The 27,556-nt window shown below is 41.0% G+C and overlaps 1 protein-coding gene and 1 pseudogene across 27 annotated transcripts in view; one reads left to right on the top strand and one right to left on the bottom strand.

Annotated features, from left to right (window-relative positions):
- Positions 1 to 516: 516 nt before the first annotated feature.
- The window catches only part of BBS4 (Bardet-Biedl syndrome 4), a 52,143-nt gene continuing 25,103 nt past the window's right edge, over positions 517 to 27,556 (bottom strand). For 15 of the 27 annotated variants that reach the window (XM_078333585.1, XM_078333581.1, XM_078333588.1 and 12 more), the window contains 13 exons: positions 26,783 to 26,846; positions 23,746 to 23,857; positions 21,977 to 22,049; positions 15,369 to 15,422; positions 13,576 to 13,703; positions 10,245 to 10,299; positions 8,902 to 8,970; positions 7,168 to 7,320; positions 6,896 to 7,067; positions 3,474 to 3,543; positions 2,701 to 2,842; positions 1,984 to 2,185; positions 517 to 1,474 (listed from right to left, as the gene is read on the bottom strand). In XM_078333585.1, coding sequence (XP_078189711.1) covers positions 1,368 to 1,474; positions 1,984 to 2,185; positions 2,701 to 2,842; positions 3,474 to 3,543; positions 6,896 to 7,067; positions 7,168 to 7,320; positions 8,902 to 8,970; positions 10,245 to 10,299; positions 13,576 to 13,703; positions 15,369 to 15,422; positions 21,977 to 22,049; positions 23,746 to 23,857; positions 26,783 to 26,846 — 1,401 coding nt within the window. In that variant the 3' untranslated portion in view covers positions 517 to 1,367. The remainder of the gene's footprint in view (positions 1,475 to 1,983; positions 2,186 to 2,700; positions 2,843 to 3,473; positions 3,544 to 6,895; positions 7,068 to 7,167; positions 7,321 to 8,901; positions 8,971 to 10,244; positions 10,300 to 13,575; positions 13,704 to 15,368; positions 15,423 to 21,976; positions 22,050 to 23,745; positions 23,858 to 26,782; positions 26,847 to 27,556) is intronic. The other 12 variants (XM_078333592.1, XM_078333591.1, XM_078333593.1 and 9 more) reach the window with 6 other exon arrangements.
- On the top strand, positions 19,105 to 19,962 carry LOC108593374 (small ribosomal subunit protein uS5 pseudogene; annotated as a pseudogene).

Below are 27,556 nucleotides of genomic sequence, written 5' to 3'. Positions count from 1 at the left end.
CCAATTCCTGTTGATTTTAGCTCCTAAATTGCTCCTCCTCTCCATCTCATTTTTCACTAAGACCTTTTCAGTTTCATAAGCCATTTCATTCTAATACACTAGACTCCATGCTAATACAAGTGTTCTCAAGTGTTCAGGGTACAAATCCAGGTTTGCCACATACTACCAGCTGAATGACAAGGGCATCACTTCTGATACTTTTTGAGATACAAGAAATGAAGGGGCTCTTGCTCAGTTCTAGCTGCTGCTTCAATGTCAAAACAGACCGTGTAATAAAAATAACGTAGTTTGGTTTGGCAGTAGGTCAGTTTTCTATCTTTAAATTATGGTGATTAAAGGGCACTTTCAGTGCAAAATGGGGACTGGCCCTCAGTAAGCAAATTGCTGGCTTACCTCTACATCAAAGCTGCAGCATCAGGGCTGTTGCAGAGGCCATGCCTGTACCAAGCAGGAACTTGGCCTTAAGGTTCCAACTTCAATTTCAAAATAGGCTTAGAAACAGGGAAGACTGTGATCATAGGTTATTTTAAGTTTTTATTGTAATCTCTTGTTTTTATACCTGAGTAACAATTTTCCCCAAAGGAAAGATACATAATCTTTATTTTAAAAAGGACATATAGTATGTTGATAGCATCTGGTCAGTGGTTATCACTGACTGTCTTCAGTAACGATTACTCATCTAAGAAACTCTTAGAATCCTTGGTGCTGAGCCAGACAAGCCCTAGGCTGCTCCTCATGATACTGATAGGATCTGGCTTCTAGACTGACTTCTCTCAAAAACAAAATACAGGGAGGGACTTGTTCTGGATTCCCTTTGGGCAAAGGCAGCTGTGATACTCACCAGGCTGGGCGTCAACTTACAGAGCTTTTATTTTTTCTTTTAAATTTATGCTATTAAAGTTGGATTATTAATACAGTATTTGTGTTTGCCTTAGGGACTAATAAACCCCACAACCTGAGGATCGTCCCAGTTAAACCCAAGGTTTTGTCATCCCAGGTCTACTCAGTGGAGTTCTGTCCCAGCTGTTCCTTGACCTAAGGAAGGGGATAAATGTCTTTTTTGAAAGCAAACAGCATCATACACCTTACTTAGAACTACATACAGCCTCTTGTTTCCAGTTCTTGAACTATGTTATCTTTTCCCTGTTTCCTGGCTTATGGGGCAATGGAGGGTTTCCAACCTCAAATGCTAGTACCAGGTAGGGAGGAAGGACCTTAGGCTCACCTGCTGGCTCCTTGTGATCATAAACACACTGTGTTCTGTGTTTTAATTCTGTGGTGGCTGCCACTCACCCTGTGTCATGTCACCTTTCCTAATCCAGCATTATCCTCACCCAAAAAAACACTGCTTTGGGGTCATTCTATTCTTATTTCTCTATTTGTTCGGATGTTTCAGATGGACTTGAGTCCACGGCAGGCTCTGGCTCCAGAGGAAGAGATGGTGGCTTTGTGAATTGGGATGTTCCTCCAGCACCTAGTAACAAAATAAAAACTTGAATCCTCAGTTCCACAATTTCAGAAGAAATCATTTTTTGCTGTTAAGAGTTCAAGAGGAAACCTCATATTTTCTGGAACTAGTGGGACTGACCCATTAGTTATGAGGGAAGACTACAACTGAGAAAGCAACAGTGAAGTTTGCCTTCAGTGAGTCAAACTTGACTGTTGACTGAAAGAAATGTTTAATTACCTACACGTCAACTTCTGATAAAGCAGTAAAAATTAAACACTGTAACAGGATACACTTAGTAACATATTGCTAAAATTGAATAGACCAGTGTATTGACCATCCAACCAAGTCTGAGTAGCTGTCACCTACTACATAGCTCACCTTAAGGAAACAAGTGCCAATTTGGCCACCCTGTGGCCAAAACAAAATTGGACATGTTATGAGTCTGAAGAGTACCTCACTGAAAGCTATAATCTCATTGCTGACACATGTGGCTTGTACCTGCTAGGACTTCATGGAGCTCTGTATGATCCTACCTGAGGGGAGCGTCCTGTATGCAGCTGCTGAAGACATTGCCTGTCCTAGAGCTTGATTAGAGCCCAGAGGTTGCTGGAAACTGGCAGGTTCTCTGGCTGAAGTGGTCTGGTGCTTTGATTTGCGATCTTTAACTGGTTTAGTCCAGACCAGTGCCTCCCCAACCTGAAGAGCAGTTCCTAACTTCTGAGCCATCTCCACCATCTTGTGCCCGCAAAAGAAGTAAAAGAATCAAAAGCATGACTGTTAGAGACAAGCCAACCCACTTCTCTGGTCTTCCATCCTGGGTTTTAGCTGAAATAGTGTCTCCTTGTACTAGAAGTTGAGGCAGGAAATACTTATCAAACAGCAGAGAATATAGATTGCCTTTAATGGATGACAGGGTGGTTCACACAGGATCTCAAAACCCAAAAATTGAAGCCTGGTGTATTACTGGGCTAAACGGTATTTCCTACAAGAAGTGAAATAGGAGGAAGCTACAGATAGACACAGACCTCAACTTTGATGAGTTGGATTAGCAGTAACAGATAACTCAGTAAGCCTGAATTTCCTTTATTATTCTAGGAAAGTTTTTCTCAGGCTGTTATTGATGAACTCATGCTGCCAGGAACATCACAGCCAGAAGAGCCATGAATGTGTAATATGTTAGATTTGGATTATTTGGGCTTAAGTCTCCTGAGAGCTTACTTAAGACTCTTGGGATCTAATAAAAGACATACCTCAGAGTCAAATTCCAGAGAGCTACTGTCCTTGAGTAGGTTGACTTTCTTCTCCATCTCCTGATATTGGGCCAGAGCGCTCCTCTTCTCGCCCTGGTTGTATAGCAGCACAGCATAGTTCAGGTTTACTAAAGGGTTACACCTGTGGCAGACAGACAGGGATTCTATGGAACGGCAGGCTCTGCAACACATGGTCATTTAGAGATCCTTCTCATTACACAAAAACAAAACAAAACTGGTTAAGTAGAGATTTCTCCATTATGCAGCAAGGTAGGAACATACATGCTAAGCAGACCTGTGGAGAAGAATCAAGGAATTAATGGCCTAATGAGCAAAGCTGGTATTAGGACCAAGTCTGACATCTCAGCCCTCAACAGAGATGACCTAGGTCAGGGTTGAAAAAGGGATCTCTACCCTGCTGTCTAGCAGATGCCAGTGGAGTAAAATCCTGGAAGAGTCAAGTTGATCTTCAATTAAACAGCCCAGAGTCCCACTGATATTCCAGCTAGCCCATAGTTATCCGCAACCCAAGCCCACTGCCAGCCCTGACTTCCTCTGGCCTCCTGATTACTCAGTTTGGGACTGGAAACATTTTCTCAGTGTCAAATCCTACTGAGCCACCACGTACTTAGGAGCCACATCCTTCCATACTGAGGCCTGCTGTGTACTGCCATAGAGGAACAGCTGCGCTAACTCAGCACCAATGCTATGGCACCACTTCATGCCTTTGGAGAGTCCAACCCCCCCAGTACCATTCTAAACAAAGCACTTACTTATCCAGGTGGACGGCTTCTGCATAGGCTCTCTTGGCATTCTCTATATCTTCCAGATGGGTCAGGGCCACTGCAACAAAGAAAGCACTGCAGCTGGAGAGCTCAACTTAGAAAACAAAAGGAACATTAAGACTGCCCCCAAAGTAAACTTTTCACCCTCTCAGCTCATGGCACCGGGGATTACTAAATCGGTCAGCTTAGATACCTGATGCTATCTTCAACGATCCTTTCTACAGTCCATCAGTTGCCAAGTTCTGTACATCCTTTTTTTTGCAGTTTCTTTTCCGACACTGCCCTTGTTCAGGCCCAAGTAGTCCCAGGCTTTCCATTTATCCCCCAGGGCCAATGTCCCCACCTGCCTCCATTCCAGTTTCCACAGTGCCACCAGGTATCTCACTGACTTACAAATTAACCATGTGTCCATCCTACTTAGGAATCCTCACTGGCTCCCTGTATCTACAACCATGATCTTTAAGTTTTTATTTAGCAATAAAACACTCTCCCCACATTTTAAAATCAGTATTTCCTTGACACCTAATATATAAAATGGAAACAGCTGCTCTGGAAGCCATGCCTATTCCACCACCTCACGAGCTATGCACTCACTCCTACCAGGCACCTAAGAAGATATCTAGGAATTCAGCGGGACAAACATGGCCTCTGTGGTAAAGTCCCTGCACTGTACTCATGACATCCATAATCTGACCCCAGAATATCTTTCCTGACTCATCTCCCATCATATTCTCTAATATTATCGCCCACTAACAGCAAGGGACACTGCAGTTTCATGGCTGCATGCCTTGGTTCACAGTGGCTCCTCAGCCATTCTGTGCTATTCCATTCTAGCTGTTCAAAGTCCAGTGTGAATGCCATCTCTACTTTGTAAAGTTAGCATTGCTGTTATGCCTTACTTCATGGCTGTTTACATTTCTATGTCCCATTAGAATCCAGCTATCCAAAAGAAACTATTAACATAGTAAACAGACAACCTACAAAACGGGAGAAAACATTTGCAAACCATGCAGGTCTAATATCCAGGATCTATAAGGAACTTGAGCAAATTTGCAAGAAAAACACAACCTTATTTAAGTGGGCAAAGGACATAAACAATTTTGAAAAGACGACATACATGCAGCCAACAAGTATATGAAAAAAGCTCAGTGTCGCCGATTAGAGAAATGCAAATCAAAACCACAATAAGACACCATCTCACACCAGTCAGAATGACTTATTAAAAACTCAAAATATAACAGATGCTGGCGAGGCTGCGGAGAAAAGGGAATGCTTATACACTGTTGATGGGAGTGTAAATTAGTTCAACCACTGTGAAAAGCAGTGTGGCAATTCCCCAAAGAGCTAAAAACAGAACTACCATTAGACACAGCAATCCCATTACTGGGAGTGTGTCCAAAAGAATATACATTGTTCCACCATAAAGACACATGCATGTGTGTGCACTGTAGCACTATGATAGCACATTAAATCAACCTAAATGCCCATTAATAGTACACTGGATAAACAAAATGTAAATATACACCATGGAATACTACAGTCATACCAAAGAACAAGATCATGTCCTTTGCAGCAACATAGATGGAACTGGAGGCCAACATCCTTAGCAAACTAATGCAGGACAGAAAACCAAATACTGTATGTTCTCACTATAAGTAGGAGCTAAATGATGAACACACATGGAGATATAGAGGGAAACTGCAGACACTGGATGGAGCTTATTTGAGGTAGAGGGGAGGGTGGAGGGTAGCGGTGGGGGGGGGGACCAGAAAAAAAAACTATTGAGCACTAGGCTTAGTACCTGGGTGATGAAATAATCTGTACAACAAACCCCAATGACACATGTGCCTATATAACAAAATGCACATGTACCCCTGAACCTAAAACAAAATTTTAAAAAGAGAGAGATGGAGTCTGTGTTGCCCAGGCTAGTCTCCCAACTCCTGGGCTCAAGCAAACTTCCTGCTTTAGCCCCTCAAGTAGGCAGGACTCCAGATGTGTGCCACCACACCCTCCTTTGCCTTTTTATCCCGATGTTTTGACATCTGAGGCCTTAGTGACACTATGGAGACTACCCCTCCCAGGGTTAGTTTATTCCTAGATATAATCCCTACAAGACTGCCCTCTGTATGCAGACCAACCAATACAGGGTCCATATTCTTAACTGCCTCCTTTACTGGGCTCTGACACTGGGCCGATATTCCCTAGTCTTAGTCACCAAGGGTCAGGTACTAGACACCTAGAGACAGCCCTATAACCCAGAGCCCACTGAAATTATTCAAACTGACCAATCCTCAATCTGCTTAGCCTGCTTTATCGGTCTTGCCCCAGGGAGGGCATTTCTTCTCATACCCCTTGCTCCCTCCACCTCCTAATTGACCCCATGCTTCCCCGTGTGGCCCTGCATCCTGTGGCATCCCCTCCTCTTCAGGAATTGTAACAGACTGTCTTTCCAATGGCAGTTGTCTTCTGATCTGTTGCCCATACCATATCTGAGTAAATAATAAAACCTATGTTTAAAAAAAAAAAATTTCTATTCAGGCAACCCTCAAATAACTATGACTCAACTGCTTTTGAAAGCTTTCTCTTATAAATAAAAACCCTACAATAAGGAATAAAAAGCCACTGGAAGACCACTGCCAAATGAGGATTTGGAAATCTGCTCTGGGTTTTACATTAGTAAGTAAATGGGACTGGAAGGCTATCAGGAAGACTATTTAGTCAGTACTTTAAATGGTTGTGCATAGTTTTTAAAGTGATTAATTCTAACATCTGATAAATTTTAGTATTTGCATGGCATAAAATGGAGTTTCAGGAAGAGAAGAGCATTCTGTATTACATGCTCAGAAGAGATAAGGGTTTCAATACAAGGTTGCTTGACTTGGAACTACCGCCTAGGGGCCAATTATAGTAACAACAATCCTGATAATAATAGATCAGTTATATAACCACAATAAAACCAACAGTTTTCAAAACTCAGTATTTCAACAAAACCACTATTATTCATTGAGTGTTTAATCATGCAATCCTCACACCAGCCCTAGGTACATATAATAAATAGCAGGGTCCCCACCTAAAACCCAAGCTCTTAACACTTGCTCTCTGGAACTTAGTTGGATTCAATGTATACATAAATGAATTGTCAAGGCAAGAGGAAAAAATTGGTAAAAGGTGAACAAGGGATGATCCTTATTTAACCTGTTGTTCTCTGAGTGAAACTGCCCCAAGTTAGAAACAACCAAGTTCCTTTGTCATCTTTTTCTATTTCTTTAAGCTCCAGGACAGTAATCCAGATTCATATATGCTCTCCAAGGGAATGGCTCCTATGAAACAGCCACTGATCTCCTAAGATTCTAATCCATTTTTCCCTCAGTACAGATGGCAGACTTTTCCATATAAATGTTTCTTACCTGCCAAGAGCATGTAGAGCTCCCCCATCTTTGGCTGGAAGTTGATGGCTGCACTGAGAAAATGAAAAGCTGATGCATACTGCTGCATGGTCAAATGGACAAGGCCCAAATTATACAGAATCTTCCAATCGAAGGGTGCCAAGTAGTTGGCTCGTTTCAGGCAGCTGATGGCCTATGGGAGAGAAGAAGCACTCAATGAGGGAGTGGAACAAGCTAAGCAGACCCAATAACCACATGTATGAATGCAAACAAAGAACATGAGGGACACTCACCGCCACATACTTCTTCTTGCCAAAGAAACACATTCCAATGTTATTCCAGAGTGGAGGACTTTCTGGGACAGCATAAGCCACAACTCTGTATTTGGTGAGGGCAACATCAAAGTCCCCATGGGTCTGCATCATGCTGCCTGCTGCCAAGATGGCCTAAAAACATGGCACATAGAAAGTAATTCAGTCATTCCCAAAAGGCTATAACAGTGAGGCAGCCTTCCTGAGTCTACAGACACTCAGCAGGCCTATCAGCACAGATGGGACTGAAATATTTCTTCCAGGGACATAAATAATGTATCCAAGGTACTGGGACAAATGTTCCTGAGAAATGTTCTTGTACCCTACACTATGGCTCCCTTTGGCACAGCACACACACACACAAAAGCGAGGCGCAGTGTCTCATGCCTGTAACCCCAGCACTTTGGGAGGCCAAGGCAAGCAGATCACAAGGTCAGGAATTCAAGACCAGCCTGGCCAACATAGTGAAACCACATCTCTACTAAAAATACAAAAATTAGCTGGGTTTAGTGGCACACACCTACAGTCCCAGCTACTCGAGAGCCTGAGGCAGGAGAATTGCTTGAACTTGGGAGGCAGAGAGTGCAGAGAGCTGAGACTATGCCATTGCACTCCAGCCTGGGTGACAGAGTGAGACTCCATCTCAAAAAAAAAAAGATAAAATGTTACTCGCTTTACCTGTTTGTTTCCTACTTCTAGCCGTGAAAGTCAGTATTTCAGAATGAATACCAGGGTCCTGTAAGTAAAAAATTCCACTAATCTGTTCTCTGCAGCCCTTATTGGTACACCAAGTGTTCTAGACACCTGAAATACACCCATACATGACTACTTAAGGTACATTTCTTTCTACCATACAATAGAGGGTGAGTCAGCTTTAGGCTTCACAAGCCCACCAGTCCTTTCATTTCTCTAAGGAAAAGTATCAAGATGGGGAGCTGACAAGCTAATATGACTTCCTAAATCAGAATTCAGTTTGTATCCTTCATGAACAGCTTGTCTTGCTGTATCTACTCAATGATATTCATCTATTTGATGCTATCCCTTCTCATTCCTAGTCACATCTAGACAAACGTTGTAGTGTAGTATCAAATCATTAGGACTCCAGAAGTCATTTCAACATCATTATTATTTCTTTTTAGAGACAGGGTCTCACTCTGACCCAGGCTGGAGTACAGTGGTGCCATCACAGCCCACTGTAGCCTCAAACTCCTGGGCTCAAGTGATCTTCCCTATTCTACCTTCCGAATAGCTAGGACTACAGGTGTGTGCCTAGTTAATAATCTTTTTTGTAGAGATGGGGGGGTCTCACTATGTTGCCCAGCCTGGTCTTGAACTCCTGGCCTCAAGTAATCCTCCCGCCTCAGCATTCCAAAGTGTTGGGATTATAGGCATAAGCCAACAGGCCCAGCAGATTTATTTTTTACAATAGTTGTGGAGGCATTGCTGATTTCCTACATTAACACCTAAGCTTTACTAGCACTATGATTTTGCTTTCTGCAGGGTTTACACATCTGTTATAACAAATGTGCTCACTTTTAGAAGTTGAGCATACTTGACAATATTTTCAAATAAGAAGAGCACCTTTTATTTATATTTTATTCTATTTCTCAGGTATTCAAATTGAAGAAGCTATTCCTTTGCTTTCCAGGGTCAGATCACCTCTAGGAGCAATGGGACCACCTATATGAAGGCCACAGCCTTCACAGCCTGCAATACCTTGTAGTTGGTAGGGTCATAAGTCAGTGCATTGCCAAGATGTTCAAATGCCTTCTGGTAAATGCCGAGCTTGGAAAAAAAACAAACGACAATTTATATCAGCAAGGAGATGGCAGTTAAAGAGTCTGGTCAACTACACCCAGAACAGAAATGGCCTGGTGTTTTTGAGTTCTCTTGACCAAAAAAAAAAAAAAAAGGCAGCTACAGTTACCAGATAATAAATAAAGAAAACTAAATATCCCCACAGTCATGGTTTTCCTTCTGTTTTTGTTAATTCGTCCCCTGATAAGGTCAAAGTATCTATTTGATAGGAACCATCTCTGCCACACTAGTAATGTTCCACATTAATGCCTCCAGAAAATGAGCTGGGTATCCTCATCTCCCGTGGGGCAAACCTCCCAAGCCAAAGCCCAGGAAGACCCAGGGTTAAGCTCCTGATTCCTTTTAAGGAAAAACAAAATCGACATAAAAGCCACCATAGAGGCAGGGCTGGAGGCAGAATCAGCTGAACAAGGAACTTGGCAAATGTGTATGTTGGAGATGGGGGAAAGGCCCCTTGGATACCTGGGCCCTGGATCCTCAGCCAGAGAATCCATTAAGCTACAAGAATTCCATTCACATTCAGGAATGTGGAGGGGACAGAAGACTTCTTATTCTAGATTAAATATGTTTTGCCTTCTCTCTTTCCAATAAGGCCCTGGCTGGGAAATGGCTTTGCCCCAAAGCCCTAAGAAGTGCTCACTTGTATCAGTTTCTCTCCTTACAACAAAGTAACAACCCCCCAACACCAGAGTTATTTATGATATATGCTCTTTCCCACGTTACATAAGGATTTTTTTTTTTTTTTTTTTGAGATGGGGGTCTGGCTGTGTCACCCAAGCTGGAGTACAGTGGCTCAGCTCACTGCAACCTCTGCCTCCCAAATTCAAGCAATCCTCCCATTTCAGCCTCCCAAGTAGCTGGGATTACAGTCACATGTCATCATTCATGCCTGGCTAATTTTTGTATTTTTTGTGGAGACAGGGTCTCCTTATGTTGCCAAGACTGGTCTCTAACTCCAGGGCTCAAGTGATCCACCAGCCTCCCAAAGTGCTGGGATTACAGGCATGAGACACCACGCCCAGCCAAGATAAGAATTATAATTGCACTAAGGTAAAATAGAATTACTTCCAATTTAAAAGCAGAAAATTAATTCCTTTAACAAAGACTATCAAATAGAGAGTGTAGTTCATGTACTTTGACCTTTAGTAAGATAAATATCAAAATGCAAGAAAACCACCAGACACACAAACCCAAAAGCATTTCTAACATCAATGCATGAATGAGTCAAGAATTTTCATTACCTGTAAATAGAGTAATCCTAAAGTTGTAAGAAGTTCTGTATTTTCTGGTGAGAACCTGCAACATAGAGATGCTCAGAGGGAAACAAGATGTGGATGAGAATCACGGAGACACAAGCATGGTAATGTATCCTTGTGTAATACTTGACAGGCCCCACTGAACCTCTTGCTCCCCGTGGAAATCCCTGAAGACACTTTGGGAACTGCCATCAAAAGTAGATCATCTCAACCCTGGCAATAGGGAGAACTGCTCAGCAAGAAATGGGGCTTAGAATTCAGACTCCTTTCTTAGAGTAAAAGTCCTAAGAAAGAATATTTTGCATGACTGTCTTGGTCACACTAATAAAATTAAAGAACAATGCTTTATAAACCAAGTCAGTCTAGAACTTATACATAGTTTCACCAGTCCTCTCTTGTGGGATTTTTTTTCTATTCTCATTGTGTTCACAATGCCAGGCAGCATAATTTTCTATGTAATTTTGGATCCCAAGGCTCCTATAATGCTCTTCTCTCCACTTAAACAAAAAGCTATACTAAGTAGCCAAACAAAAAAGAAGGAAGATACATACCAATCCTAGGAAAGAAGGTGCTCCTGACCTTTGGAAGTAAATGCTGATCTAAGCAAAATATGATCTGCCTGCTCAATCCCTCACTAATATGTCTTTGTCACAAAACCAAAGCAACACTGAGTTGGGATGATCTAATTATAGGATCATCAGACAACTCCAACAGTAAAACACCAAAGGGCTATGAACAATGTCTCATGCTTCTAAGGAACAATACAGGACACTGGTTACCTCTAGGGAGACCTGAACCAGAAGATGCAGAGCCCCAGCCAGGGAAGGCCCGAGCTGACCAAACAGCTTTCTCAATTCAACTGGGAATCTGCCTTTCACTTTTTGCCATAATAAACATCCATTTTGATCACTTCCCTCCCCAAAGACAGGTAACTTCTATAATTCTAGCGTATCAGTCCCCCACTACAACATGACCATTCAAAGCTGTATGTCATGAACAATGGCCTCTATCTTCTCAGTAAGGCTTCAAATTTTAGCTGTCCACATTTCTCTCTTGGGAAATTTAGTGACTGAAGTCCTTGATTGGTTACTGGAAGAATGTCCCCTTGGGATTTATGTATCCTAATCTCAAAGAGCCAACCTCTAGAAGGCAGGGGTCAGGGGTCAGGGCTACTACCTAGCATCACAGAGGCACTTAACATGTTACATGCTCCTTACTACTTGCCCATATATACAGCTTCTTGATGACAAAAGTTGCTTCCGTAGCTTAACAAACCAAGTGATTTTTCTGTCTTTTTAGACACAAAATGTGGTTGAAGAAAATTCAGAAAGCAGTGTTGTCATTGACATAACCAGAAAATTTACTACCATGGTAGAAGACAAAGATAATAAATTAATAGCAATCTAAGTTTAGTTCAGAATCTAATTATTAGGAATAATAAACCTTGAACCATGGACCAGACATTCTGTTAAGTGACCAAACAAATGAGACAAAGCATTTTGCTACAGCTGTCCCATTTAAAAGAAACAACACAAGGCCAGGCGCAGTGGCTCAAGCCTGCAATCCCAGCACGGTGGGAGGCCAAGGGAGGCAGATCACTTGAGTCCAGGAGTTCAAGACCAATCTGGCCAACATGGTAAAACACCGTCTCTGCTAAAATACAAGTATAAGCCAGGTGTGGCAGCGCACTCCTCTAGTCCCAGCTACTCAGGAGGCTGAGGCATAAGAATCACTTGAACCTGGGAGGCAGAGGCTGCAGTGAGCCAAGATCACACCACTGCACTCAGGCCTGGGTGACAGAGTGAGATTCTGATGAAAGAAAGGAACGAAAGGAGGGAGGGAGGAAATGAAGGAAAGAAAAGAAAGAGAGGGAGGGAGGGAGAGAGGGAAGAAAGAGAGGCAGGGAGGAAGGAAGGAGAAAGGAAAGAAAGAACAAGACAAGACCCTAAACAGAAAAGAAAGCATGTGTTTCTAGAGAGAAAATATGAAACACCATCATGGGAAAGCCAATCAGTTCCATTATCAAGGGAAGTCTGTATTACCCTAGTGATGTTTAAAAAAAAAAGATACTGGTCTCATGCTAATAAAGGCCAAACATTTCTTATGTTTTTTTACTGAATCAGATTTCTGTCCCTAATAATATCTCTGAAAACAGAAGATCTGTTGCTAACATATGATACCAAAATGCCAGACTGTCAGCCAACTCCTAAATCTGTTATTTCCTTCTTCCTGAGTGTGCATCTGCCTACTTCTCTTGCAACTCTCACGTAGTTTTGAACCATGGAATGTAAGCAGGAGCGATGTGTGCAATTTCTGGGTCATTTGAAATTTATTACCAAGCCCAGGTGCAGTGGCTCACACCTGTAATCCCAGCACTTTGGAAAGGTGAGGCAAGAGGATTGCTTGAGCTCAGAAGTTTAAGACCAGTCTGGACAACATAGCGAGGCCTTGTCAACACAAAAACGTTTTTGAAAATTAGCTGGATAGGCCGGGCATGGTGGTGGCTCGCTCCTTTAATCCCAGCACTTTGGGAGGCCGAGGCAGGCAGATCATAAGGTCAAGAGATCGAGACTATCCTGGCCAACATGGTAAAACCCCGTCTCTACTAAAAATACAAAAATTAGCTGGACATGGTGGTGCACACTAAAAATACAAAATTAGCTGGACACGGTGGTACGCACCTATGATCCCAGCTACTTGGGAGGCTAAGGCAGGAGAATCACTTGAACTCGGGAGGTGAAGGTTGCAGTGAGTCAAAATCATGCCACTGCACTCCAGCCTGGCAACAGAGCAAGACTCCATCTCAAAAAAAAAAAAAAAAAAAAAATTAGCTGGGCATGTGGCACATGCCTGTAGTCCCAACTACTTGGGAGGCTAAAGTGAGAAGATCGCTGGAGCCCAGGAGGTTGAGGCTGCAGTGAGCTGCCTGAGTGACAGAGTAAGAGCCTGTCTCAAAAAGAAATATAAAATTATTGCCAGATGCTTATTCCATACTTAGCTTCCCATACCATCTCCTACCACAGCCTGGATGTGGATGTTACATTCAGCATCAAACATTGCAGATAAAGACAAAAACCTAAGGAATGGTGAGTTAATAAGGAAGAACCCTGGATCCCTGGCTCACCTTGTAGAATAGAGCTGCCCAGCTAACCTAAAGCAGCAGCCATCCTGAGAGGTGAGAAAGAAACACAGTCTACCTTACTGAAGCCATCAGGAGCTCTTAACTTAAACCTCAGCTTCACCTTTAACTCATACAATAAGTAATTAATCAAACATAGTAGTTTCTCATTGTTCTAAAGGAAACAGTTACACTTACTCCACTGCTTTCTTGTAGATTTCAATGGCCTTGTCCAAGTCTCCCTCCAGCAGGTGGATCTTCCCCAGCATTATATAAGTCAGATCATGCCTATTAAGATTCAGGGCATTGTGTAACTGGTCTTGTGCCTGACAAGTTTGACAAAGCAAAGAAAACCAAATCACTACCACTGAAAGAACTATAACTTGATATGGCTAATGTAAAGACAGTTGCTGCTGTATTGACATAGGAACATCACATTTCAGCAAAGAGCCCCCACTACCCAAAGACCAAAACATACCAAAACTGTCCTTGTTGAAAAGACAGCTGGCAACATGGGATATCTGCTTCTGAAGCTACTTGGAAGAATTTATGCAAGATGATTAATCTTTCTGAATGTTTACTGCTTGATATTCATACCTACGACTCATACTTCATAAGTCAAAAGAAACATCATAGTACATGTAGAGTACTACACTAAACTAAATCCCAGCTGTAACAGTGACCAAATGCACAAATTTCTCTACGGTGGGCCCCCATTCCCCCACCAATGTGATGATAAATGAATAAATAGATTGTTCTCATTTATTCACCCAACAAGTATTCATTGAATACTTGCTGTTCTGGGTGCTAAATATATTTGAATTAATAAAATCAACTCCTTGCTCTGGAGGAGTTTACCTTCTAGTAAACAAAAAGGTGTTCTGTCATTCAATGATACAACAAGTATTTATATAAATGTAAGTATTGTATTTGCCTAGCCTGTTAGCTATACAGTAAAATCTATTTCTTCTCAGTACAGGTCCAACCAAAGACTAATCCTTCTTTTCCCCTGACTCAGAATAATGCTGTGAATAGAAATATGAATGTCTGAAATTGTCTGTGAAGAGAAAAATCTCCTAATCAAGTATATAAAACTGTAGATCCATCTACAAAACCTAAGGGACCCACCAAATGTATTTTATGTACATATATTGTTTATTATCTCAGGAGAAAAGTTACTTTTACAACCCAATTGCTAATGTGCATTTTTTTTTACACCAGTGTGGGATAGATTATGTTATCCCAGTCTGCAAATTGATACAAACTAAACATTGTCAGATGGGTACTAATTCAGATTCTCAGTCCTGGTGGCACTGGAGAAAGGAGAATAAAACTTCACAATCACTAAGTGTGAGCTCTATGAAGGAAACTACCCAACGCTCCCATCACTAAGTTTTAGAGCTCTCAGACATTCTGTCTATTCCTCAATTACGATATATACTTTTCCTTACCTGAGTACCGAGGTAAGCTCTAATTGTTTTCTCTGATATAGGAGCCTATAGCTTAATCACAATGAAATATAAATTCTCATCATGGAAAATAACTAAAAACTTTTAAAACTCAGAAATCAGATCCACTTAAAATTTATTTTCAATGACCCTAAAAACTAAAATCAGTTGCTGTAAGGATATTAGATCACTCACATGCTCATGATTACACCTTTAAGACTTAGGGTCCACTTTTTGATATTTATGTTTTATTAAGCATTTGTTTCTATACTAGGAAATTAAACTGGAGGTAGAGAAAAAGAAGAAAGAGAAAAACTGCCATTCTCTCCTATTTCTAGAACTTTCCATGTTCTTATTATAAAAGCAGAAAACAACAGATGAATAATGACAAGTGAAAATTAAAACAGAAATAAATGTATAAAGATAATTTTAATTTTCAGTTCCAAAAACCTCTGCAAGCACCAAGGATAATACAAAATGAGCAATGTAACTGTAACAGCAAGTGCACCCTCAGTGAAATCCATCACCACTTCTATAAATTACCTTGTTGAACTGCTTCAGATAAATGTAGCAAACTCCTAGGTTATGGCTGATCTCCTAGGCACATAAAAAAAAGGGGGGAAAACAACTTAGGTGTAATTCCACAGTAAGTATTAGAGTGAAACAACAGACATCTAGAGATTGTTATTGCTCGGCAAGGTTTAAACTTTAAACCATGCATTACAGTCAGCTTTTTATTAGAGTTCATACACAAATATATTTGTCAAAAATTAGTTCCTCAATTTAAAAAATATGGATTATAAGAAATAAAAGCAGAATAAACAGGTGGTCTTCCTGGATCTATGAGGCACCCTGGGGCCCATACTCAGGCCATCCCCATGTCTTTCTTATCTAAGAGTTGCCTATCATCCCATACCCTTTGTGCCTTCTTCTCAGGAGAGACTACCCACAGCCCCTGCTGAGAGGACTGCTAGCCACCACATTTCCACCCTTTAGGCAAGACAGTTGGATAGTGACACCTGAAGTCCTTTCCCTAGGAATCTGGAATTGGAAGAGAGCTAGTTAGTTGCAAGTACTAAATTCACTAGGTGATGTGGACTTGAGGACTGACAGCACCACCTGGAGTCCGCTAGGGGGAAATACATGTAATTGGAGCCATCTGCAGAAGTCTAAAGGGAGATGGGAAAACCATGGTCCGTGGGTGAAATCTATTCCCTGCCCTTTTTTATAATTACAGATTCACTGGAACGCAGACACAACCACTGTTTCTGAATGGCTCATTTGCATTAGAACTGCAGAGTTAAGTCATTGCAACAGAGTCTGTATGAAGTTGTACAAATTAAAATATTTATTAACTGGCCTTTTACAAAAAAAAAAAATCTGCCAACCTTTGATCTATAGAAAGAAAAGATGAAGCAAAAAAGGCAAAGTAGCTACCTTGGTTGCTGAAATATTCCAGTTCTGCTTCACTAAAAGACCAACTTATGTATTTCTAAAAGATAAGGCCTTTTTTAAATCTACCCACATCATACTAAAAAAAAAAAAGTGATTGCTTGATATTAGATATTCAATTATGTTCAAATTTCCAATTATCTCACAAATGTCTCACATTTCAAAAAAAAGTCTGTATTCAGTCACAACTCAAATCATGTCCATATTACAGCGCATTGAGATTTGAACTCAGGCCTGCTTCCAAAACTTACATACTTCCATCTTTGCCATGCTATCAGAATGCATACATGGAGAGAGACAAGGCAGAAATAAAGCCTTTCTTGTCCTTTAAATGTCCTGCTCTGCAGTAGGAACTGTCAAGGTAACTAAGTAAATACATAGATGCCCTGAAGGCTAACCTCTGACCTTTTAAAATCTTTAACATGACAACAAAGAAAATTTGCAAAGGGGAACAGAACAAATCAGAGTCAAATCCTATCTTTCAGGGGATAAGGGAATCCAGCAAACATCTTACAAAGGCAGTGGTTCAATGGAAAGATCACAGTCTTAAGATGAGGAATCTTAGATCGTCTAGATTACAGGCCTGAATTCCAGTTCTGGCTCAGCAACTACCTTACTGTAGCAACTTCCTACCCTTCAGCAAGACATTCCATCATCCAAAGCCTTAGCTTCCTCACTTGTCAATGGGGGGAAATTCTCCCTACTTAAAGCTGTTCCAAAAGTCAAATAAGATAACAGCAGCAGGAATTACTATTCCCCTGTTGTATGTGGAATACCCTTATGAGTCAAAGAAAGTAGAGCTAGATATTCTTTTTTGTTTTTTGGGTTTTGGTTTTTGTTTTCGGAGACAAGGTCTTGCTCTGGCTTTTGTTTTCGGAGACAAGGTCTTAAGCCCAGGCTTAAGTGCAGTGACAAAAATCACAGTTCACTGCAGCCTCAACCTCCCAGGCTAAAGTGATCCTCCCACCTCAGCCTCTAGAACAGCTGGAACTACAAGTACACATGACTACTAATTTTTTTTTGCTTTCCTGGAGACTGGGTCTCTATGTTCCCCAGTGTGGCCACAGACTCCTGGGCTCAAGTGATCCTCCTGCCTCAGCATCCCAAAGTACTGGGATTACAGGTGTGAGTCACCACACTCTACTACCAGTTTTTCTACAGGTACTTATAAAATATGTAGGGTAGAAAAGGGCTGTTAATAAAATAAAAAATCATTAAAAATTTTTAAAAAGAAAAATGCCATATAGGGGAACATTTTAAAGTTAAGTTAAAAAGTGGGGAAAGAAAGGGGGGTGGCCTGGCATGGTGGTTTACGCCTGTAATCCCAGCACTTTGGGAAGCTGAGACGGGCAGATCATGATGTCAGGAGTTTGAGGCCAGGCTAACCCACATGGTGAAACCCCGTCTCTACTAAAAGTATAAAAATTAGCTGGGCATGGTGATGTGCATCAGTAATCCCAGCTACTCAGGAGGCTGAGGCAGGAGAATAGCTTGAACCCGGGAGGAGGAGGTTGCAGTGATCCGAGGTTATGCCACTGCACTCTGGGTGACAGAGACTCCGTCTCAAAAAAAATTAAAAAAAAAAAAAAAAAGAATGGCCATTTTGTGAATGACCACATCTACTAGTAACAATGGGGTGGTTATCCCAAAGGAGTCAGTAATACCAAATTAGCTTTTTCAACCAACTGGATAAATTAAGAAACATGTTCCATTCCCCGTGACACCGAGTTCTCCTGTTTTACCTCTTCCCTATCTCCCTCTATGGGTTCTCTTCTTCCGCTCAGTCTTTCAAAACTGTTTTTTGATGGCTCACACCTGTAATCTCAGCACTCTGGGAAGTAGGAGGAGGATCACTTGAGGCCAAGAGTTTGAGACCAGCCTGGACAACATAATGAGACCTCATGTCCACAAAATAAATTTAGCCAGACATGGTGGCACACACCTGTAGTTCCAGCTACTTGGGAGGCAGAGGCAGGAGGATCACTTGAGCCCAGGAGTTGGAGGTTACAGTAAGCTATGATCACTCCAATGTACTCCAGCCTAGGAAATCTTGTCTCTTAAAAAACAAGTTTAGAAAGCAAAGTTAAAAACTGCTAGTACTCAGGCATGTTCCAGGGATTCTTGGTGGGTCCTGGCTCCTCCCTGGCCTGTGTAGTGACCGTTTGTGGTCCTGGCCCCCACACACAGGGCAGGGCTTCCTCCCTGCATTAATGCAGTAACTTTTCCTATGCTGTCTCAAAAAAAAAAAAAAGGTAAAAAACTGTTTTTTTCCAGGGTTCCATCCTCAGCTCGTTGCAGGGTAATGTCATCCAATCTAATGGTTTCAATTACCACCTTTGTGTTGTTGACTCAGAATGTTCATCTCTACTCCAAAACACTTAGTTTCAGATTTCTATATCCAACCATACTGGACACACCTCAATTTAGATATCACCACACAACCTAAAACTTATCATGTCCAAAATCCTCTGAAAGATAGGAGTTAACTCTGATTTCTTATCATCATCTTCTTCCAAAACTTGCTCCTCCTGCTTCCTGTATTTCCTATTCTAGTTGATTATCCTACAATCCACCAGTCCGTCTTTTCATCTCCAGGGCATAGAGCAGTGCTTGGCATACAGCAGACTACTCATTTTTTGAAAAAACCAACTGAATTCAAAGTATATGAATTTTTCTTTATCTGTAGCTTCACTCTGGCTGTTAGCTATAACATACTCCACAGCATAAAGAATCAACTCAGTCTTCAGACGTACAGAGGGAAAGCAACTGACAAATTGAACACACTTCAAAAATAATAGTGCCCCCTTCTTCTCCGATAAAACACCAAATGGCAGATGACGCCGGTGCAGCAGCGGGGCCCGGAGGCCCCGGGCGCCCTGGGATGGGGAACCACGGTAGCTTCCATGGAGGTTTTGGCAGTGGCATCTGGGGCCAGGTCCGAGTCCGTGGAGCTCATGGAGGCAAAGCCGAGGATAAGGAGTGGATGCCTGTCACCACGTTGGGCCGCCTGGTCAAAGACATACTGATTAAATCTCTGGAGGAGATCTATCTCTTCTTTCCGCCCATCAAGGAATCCGAGATCATTGACTTTTTCCTGGGGGCCTCTCTCAAAGATGAGGTTTTGAAGATTATGCCGGTGCAGAAGCTGACCCGTGCTGGCCAGCGCACCAGGTTCAAGGCGTTTGTTGCTACTGGGGACTACAATGGTCATGTCGGTCTGGGTGTTAAGTGTTCCAAGGAGGTGGCCACTGCCATCCGTGGGGCCATCATCCTGACCAAGCTCTCCATTGTCCCTGTGCGCAGAGGCTACTGGGGGAACAAGATTGGCAAGCCCCACATCATCTCTTCCAAGGTGCCAGGCCACTGTGGTTCTGTGCTGGTACACCTCATCCCCGCGCCCAGGGGCACTGGCATCGTCTCAGCACCTGTGCCCAAGAAGCTGCTTATGATGGCTGGTATCGATGACTGCTACACCTCAGCTAGGGGCTGCAGTGCCGCGTTGGGCAACTTTGCCAAGGCCACCTCTGATGCCATCTCTAAGACTTGGAGCTACCTGACCCCTGATCTCTGGAAGGAGACTATATTCACCAAGTCTCCCTATCAGGAATTCACTGACCACCTTATCAAGACCCACACCAAAGTCTCCGTGCAGAGGACCCAAGCTCCAACTGTGGCTACAACGTAGGGTTTTTATACAAAAAAAATAAAGTGAATTAACATTGCAAAATAAATAAATAAATAATAGTGCCCCATAAGAAATGAAAGGAAATCCATGCTAATTCAGTGTACTAATAAATCTAATCCTTCATTCATAGATATGAATGTCTCTCCAAGAATCATCAAATACTTGAAAAACACCAACAGCATAAAATAGAAGAACCAAAATGAAGAGAGGAAGAAAAAGATAACTTTGGGAAGCAGAAGAGAACTTCAAGAATTAGAGATATTGGCGATGCTATTACAAGGAGACAAGATTTTTGGAAATTAAAAATACAATAAAAGAAAATGAAATAAATATTGGATAGGCTATATAACAGAATACAAATAGCTAAAAACGAAAATGATGATCTGGAAGGTAAGACTGAATAAGTGCCCTGAATGTACAATAAAAGGACAAAAAGGGCCTGGCACAGTGGCTCACACCTATAATCCCAGCATTTTGGGAGGCCAAGGTGGGTGGATCACCTGAGGTCAGGAGTTGGAGACCAGGCTGGCCAACATGGTGAAACCCCATCTCTACTAAAAATACAAAAATTAGCCAGGCATGGTGGCAGGTACCTACAGTCCTAGCTACTTGAGAGGGTGAGGCAGGAGAATCACCTGAATCTGGGAGAGAGAGGCTGCAGTGAGCTGAAATCGTGCCACTGCACTCACTCCAGTCTGGGCGACAGAGTGAGACTCTGTCTCAAAAAAAAAAAAAAAAAAAATATCAAGGAAGTAGAAAATGAGAGGCAAGTTAAGAGTTGTGGAGAATAGAGAACATATCATAGAGAATGGAAAACAGCGTGGCAGATGCTGCTAGTTTTCTACCTGCTACCTACTCTTCTCTTTTTCCTTACTAATAGAACCCTGTTTAAAGTGGCAATGTGACCAGATTAAAAACTACATTTACCAGCTTTCCTTATAGAAGGGGAACTGATATGACATAAGGGGAAGTCTGTGGGAAACTTCTGGGAAAGTTGTGCTTTCCCAATATAGGCTCTGTCCTTTTCTCCTTGTTGCTTTCTCTTTCTCCCTTCCTAGAATGCAATGTGATGTTAGATGCAGCATTCTTATTGTAACCGTGAGGAAAAACTCGCAGCCTTGACATCCTAGACTACCAAATCAATGCCAGCAACTACTTATCTGGACATCTTGTTTCATAAGAATTAAAAAATAAATCCCTAATATGTAAAGCCAATGTTTAATCAAATTTTCAGTTGCAGTTACACACAATCCCCAACTGATATAAAGGGAAGGGAGGGGAAAAATAAAGAACTACTCAAAGACCCTGACCCAAAAAAAGGCAAGGGTCTTCAGAATGAAAGAGCCAACTGAATGTCACACAGATGGGGACAGGAAAAAGACATGAAACACAACTAGATGCCTACTGCTGGCATTATGGAACTCCAACGATGAAAAAAATACCTGAAGCTTCTAGGGGTCATCAACAAAAAACAGACTGTTAAGAGGCCACCTGCCAGCAAACTATTAGAAAATCATGCAGCAATGTCTGCCAAGTTTTGAGGAAACACGGTTTTGTTTTGTTTTTTTTTCTTGATATGGAGTCTCATTCTGTAGTCCAGGCTGGAGTACAGTGGTGCAATCTCAGCTCACTGCAACCTCTGCCTCCCAGGTCCCCATTCAATCAATTCTCCTACCTCAGCCTCCCAAGTAGCTGAGATTACAGGCATGAGCCACCATGCCCAGCTAATTTTTGTATTTTTTAGTAGAGACAGGGTTTCACCATGTTGGCCAGTCTGATCTTGAACTCCTGACATTGTGAGCTGCCTGCCTCAGCCTCCCAAAGTGCTGGGATTACAGGTGTAAGCCACCGCACCCAGCCGAGGAAACACGGTTTTTTATCCTGTACTTAGACAAATCATGAATCAAGTATGAGGATAAAATCAAGGCATTTTTGAAATGTAAGAATTCAGAAATAAGACAGCCACATGACAGCATGGTTACTAATAAGAAAGAACTGAAAGTTCTCTACTTACCCAATCTTTCTGGTTGAGTTTAGCTGCTTCATTATAGACTTCGATGGCAGCTTTATGTTTTCCCAAAAGAAATCTGTAAAAGATATATTTTCCATAATTATTACCTCAAAATTCTGAGAAGACTAACCCTACTAGTCCCACACTTTACTCATATTTCATCCAGCAGAGAATTCTAGAAGCCTTTTCTCCATGAGCTGGTTTTGCTGGTTTGGCCAGTGAAGCTGCTATACACTAACAGCAGAAGCTTTCTTAGTAGGGATTGCAGTGGCAGATGTTCCAAGGCCTTGGTCTCATTCTATACCAATTTTAGTGAAAGTCTTGTGGAATTTTTTTCCTACAATGTACTATAAATGCAGACCAAAAAAGAAATAAGCCAAATGATGTACCATGTTAAACAGTAACTACCATAATTTATCATCACCCATTAGGGACATGTCCTTTCCTTCCAAGACAAAGTCTCTTTCCTTGATATTGGATCATGAGTTTAGACAGAAATGGGGAAAACCAAGCTCTGCAAAAACAACGCAGGTATGAATGGCAATGTAGCTAACAAAGTGGAGATGTGAACTCCATGGAACAAAGGACTGAAAACTGGTTACCTAGTAGTTTATAAAGACTTCGGCGATTCTTCCCATCTGGGAATCTACAGGACATTCACTCAACAAATACAGATGCTCCTCAACTTATGATGAGGTTACATCCCAGTAAACTCATTGTAAGTTAAAAATACTATAATTCAAAAATGCATGTAATACAGCTAATCTACCAGACACCACAGGGTTAGCCTACTCTCTCTTAAACATGCTCAGAACACCTATTCCATTCCATGGAGTACCTATCTCCACTTTCTTAACTACATTTGCTGACAGTTGATCAAAATCATCTAACACAATGCCAATTTTATAATAAAATGTTGAATATCTCATGTAATACTGAATATTGCACTGAAAATGAAAAACAGAATGGGTATAGATACCTGAAGTACAGTTTCTACTGAATACATATCAATTTCACATCATTGTAAAGTTGAAAAATTATATAAGTTGAACCATCAGAAGTCAGGAACTCTGTGTCCTTACTAAAAACCTACTATGTGACGGCCAGGCGTGGTGGCTCACGCCTGTAATCCCAGCATTTTGGAAGGCTGAGGCGGCGGATCACCTGAGGTTGAGAGTTCAAGACCAGCCTGACCAACATGGAGAAACCCCATCTCTACTAAAAATACAAAATTAGCCAGGCATGGTGGCACATGCCTGTAATCCCAGCTACTCAGGAGGTTGAGGCAGGAGAATCACTTGAACCCGAGAGGCGGAGGTTATGGTGAGCCGAGATTGTGCCATTGCACTGTGGCTGGGCAGCAAGAGCAAAACTCCATCTCAAGGACAAAGACAAACAAACAAAACAAAACAAAAACCTACGGTGTGACAAATGTTATGTTAAGTGTTGGAAGAGCAGATGAGACAAATTCCATGGATGCCAATAAGTTTAGAAGACTCAGGCCATAAGGTATCTCTATTTACATGATAAACAATATCAGTTCTCCCATCAAACTAGAATGCAATGTTTGAAATACTTAATTCCTCAACACTAGTTATCTCTTTTTCTCAAATTTCAAAATTAATCCAAGCTCTTCAGAGTGAATCCCATTATACCTATTAACCATTCCCCACTTGCGTATCAGGCTGATGTGGCTGCCAGCAGCAGGCTATACCTACATTTTACACTGTTCTCTGTGAGTGCCCTAGGGCCTCCAGCCTACCAATACTCACAAAGATCTTGCCACCTGCTTGAGATTATCAGCACTCTGAGGGCTAAGAACGGCACATGTCTGGAAGAGTTCTAGGGATTCTTGGATATTTCCTTCCAGGCGAAATATCAATGCTGCCAAGAAACAGAAAATACAAAAAAAAAAAAGAAGTAAAACCATGTTCTGGGAAGGCTGGGGTCAGAAAAATTGGAGAAGAGGAAACTGGGAAACAACATCAAGTAAATCCTTTCGACAGCTATATCCTTAATACAATCAGATATGACTTCGGACAGGCCAACACAACAACCAAAACTGCTGACAAGCTAAACTCTGTTTTAGTAAAGTAGCTCAAACCTACCTACTTCTCCCTCTACTCCCAGGATCCATCACATAGATAATCAGTTCCTTTGCAAATTATCACACAAACTCTTCACATTAAGAACATTTTGGGGCTTCCCCATAAGATGCTTCATTTATCGTAACTGACTTCCACCTGATCATTTTCAGAGTGAACCCCCAAATAGGGCAAATGGAATCAATACCTCAAGTTCAATACAGATTCCGGCAAAGAATACAGTAACATTTCAGACTTCAGTTGTTAGTATAACAACCAATAAGAACCAGCGGTTTTTCCTAGGCCTATGTTTTCAGAAGAATTTATTAGGCACTGAAAGTCTGATAATTGTGACAATGAGAATAAAAGCATTTTTGCCATGATGTCCTCAATTTGTCAATATCTTACCAATCATATCAGAAAATTATATGTTAATCTGAAGACTACAAATGCAATGAATGGTAAACAAAACCATTCATTTACACCCAGGAGTCAAAAAGAAAGTTCCTGGGAAAATTAAGAATGCTACTTATGGCACTGAAGAGTAAAATTTAAATCAGTGGTCCTTATCTTTAGTTTTTGATGAGCTGAATTTATGCTCTGCTTTATCTTGTTTATTTCTTCTAGGCTTCTTCCCCTCATCCTGATTCACCTTACAGCAATCCTCAAGCTCTTCATTTCTTTTAGCTTGACTAGAAGGAACCCTTGCAAAAGCATCTTCTGGCCCTGAAATCACTGTATTAGGCAGGAATCCTAAGCATCCATTCCAAAAAACACTAGCCAGAAACTAAAAAATGGGTGAGTAAAGATAGCAAGGTTTTTTTTGTTTTTTTTTTTGAGATGGAGTTTCACTCTTGTTGCTCAGGCTGGAGTGCAGTGGCACAATCTCGGCTCACTGCAACCTCCACTTCCCAGGTTCAAGCGATTCTCCTGCCTCAGCCTCCCGAGTAGCTGGGATTACAGGCATGCACCACCATACCTGGCTAATTTTTGTATATTTAGTAGAGACGGGGGTTTCACCATGTTGGTCAGGCTGGTCTCGAACTCTGACCTTGTGATTCAACTACCCTGGCCTCCCAAAGTGCTCGGATTACAGGCGTGAGCCACCACACCTGGCCTTGATAGCAAGTTTTTTAACAGTACTAGTCATTTCTGGAGTCAAATCCAACACAATAATTATATATATATTCAGATTTCATAAAAAGATAATACTGAATAAAACCTTTCCAGAACATTTACACTCATCCACCTGTAATGACATTTTGGTCGAAAGCTGCACAAATGACAATGATCCCTTAAGATTATAATGAAGAGGAAAAATTCCTATTGACTAGTAACATCATAGCAATCAAAACAGTGTAATGCATTACTCACCTATCTGTAATGATGCTGGTGTAAACAAACCTACTGTGCTGCCAGTCACATAAAAGTATAGTGGATACAATTATGTATATATAGAACATAATACTTGATAATGATAATGAATGATTATATTACTGGTTTAAGTATTTACTATACTATACGTTTTCATCTTTAGAGTGTACTCCTTCCATTTATTAAAAAAGAAAAGTACAACAGCCACAGGCAGATCCTTCAGGAGGTATTCCAGAAGGTATCATTATAGGAAATGACAGCTCCATGCACGTCATTGCCACTAAAGACCTTCTATAAGGAGGTGGAAGTCAGTGATATTTATAATCTAGACTGTGTAGGCCTAGGCGCGAGCACATGCGTATGTGTGTCACAAAGACCTTAGATGGGTCACAAAGCTCTGAATACCAAAAAAGACAACACCAAGGATACATTCTGCATGTTAATACTACTACTGCAGTAGCATGCATGTCTTAGTTTTTAACAAAAAAGTTTAAAAGTAAAAAAATAAAATAAAAAGTTTTAAGAATAGCATAAAGGGCCAGATGTGTGGCTCATGCCTGTAATCCCAGCACTTTGAGAGGCTGAGGCAGGAGGACTGCTTGAGCCCAGCAGTTCAAGACCAGCCTGGACAACATAGTAAGATTCTGTTTCTACCAAAAAAAAAATAGAAAAAAGCATATAGAATAAGGACATAAAGAAACTATTTTTGTACATATTGTACAATGCTGATGTGTGTTTTAAGTATTACTACAAAAAAACAAAAAGTTTTAAAGTTTATAAAGTAAAAAGTTACATTAATAACTTTATAAAGTAAAAATTTACCATTGCAGAAAAAATATTTTTAAATAAATTTATTATAGTCTAAGTGTACAATGTTTATAAAGTCTACAGTAGTATACAGTAATGTCCTAGGCCTTCACTAACTCACCCAGAGCAACTTCCAGTCCTGTAAGCTCCATCAATGGTAAGCACTCTATACTGGTGTACTATTTTTATCTTTCATACCATATTTTTAACAGTACCTTTTCTATGTTTAGATACACTTACCACTGTTTTACAACTGCCTACAGTATTCAGTACAATACATGCTCATATAGGTTTGTAGCCTAGAAGCAACAGACTAATACAGCCTATGTGTATAGTACAATATCATCCATCTACATTTGTCTAAGTACACTCTATGATGTTCACACAATGACAAATTGCCTAATAACACATTTCTTAGAATGTATCTCCAGTGTTAAGTGGTATGTGGCTGTACTTGAATTTATTTCTTAAATTGCCTGCTCTTTTTCAAGAATCTAGGAAAAGAGTATTTCTCCAGCAAGAAGACAAGAAGTATGTGTCTTACCTTGGACATAGATAGCATATTCACACAATCCCTGAGTCTCCTGAAGCTGTTCTTTGATAACAGCCTGAACGAGGAAGAAAAAGCCTTCTGAGCAGTGGTTAAGATTATTCAGGGGTATTTAAGAAAAAGTAGATGTGGACAATAATCATATGTAAAAAATCTAGAGTATTAATAATGCCTAGTAAAGTACTAGTTCATTCAGTTTCTTAAAATTTCAACTCCCTTGTTATGATTACTTATTCTAGAACAGGGATTTGCAAACTACGGGGTCTACAGGCACTTTTTATTTTTGTACAGCTCTCAAGCCAAGAGCGGTTTTTATATTTCCAAAGGGTTATAAAAAATAAGATGATGACAAATTTGAGACTGTTTGTGGCCTACAAAGCCTACAATATTGTTGGCCCATTACAGAAGAACTTTGCCAACCCCTGTCTAAAATCTAACTAGACAAGCTAAGAAAAGTATGAAAAGATTTCCAAGTAATATCACAGAAGAAAAAGAAAGAGAACCTTTCAAGATTCATACTGGTATCTGCCTTCAGGTCAGTGGTGTCAAAAAAAAACTACTATGAATCTTTGTCATACCAGTATGAATTAGTTCTGGGAACTGCCATAGGTATAAATGCCACAGGTATAAATTAAAAACCTTAGATGGGTCACAAAGCTCTGGATGCCAAAAAAGACTACACCAAGGATACCTTCTGCATGTCAGTACTACCACTGTCTGCTTGCAAGTTTGTAACATATATGATATGTAACCAAAGATAGAGAAAGG

Source organism: Callithrix jacchus, chromosome 8 (genome assembly GCF_049354715.1).
Source record: "Callithrix jacchus isolate 240 chromosome 8, calJac240_pri, whole genome shotgun sequence".
In the NCBI taxonomy this organism is placed as follows: domain Eukaryota; kingdom Metazoa; phylum Chordata; class Mammalia; order Primates; family Cebidae; genus Callithrix; species Callithrix jacchus.
Note: the sequence above shows the minus strand (reverse complement) of the source record. Positions and strands in the feature narration are given on the sequence as shown.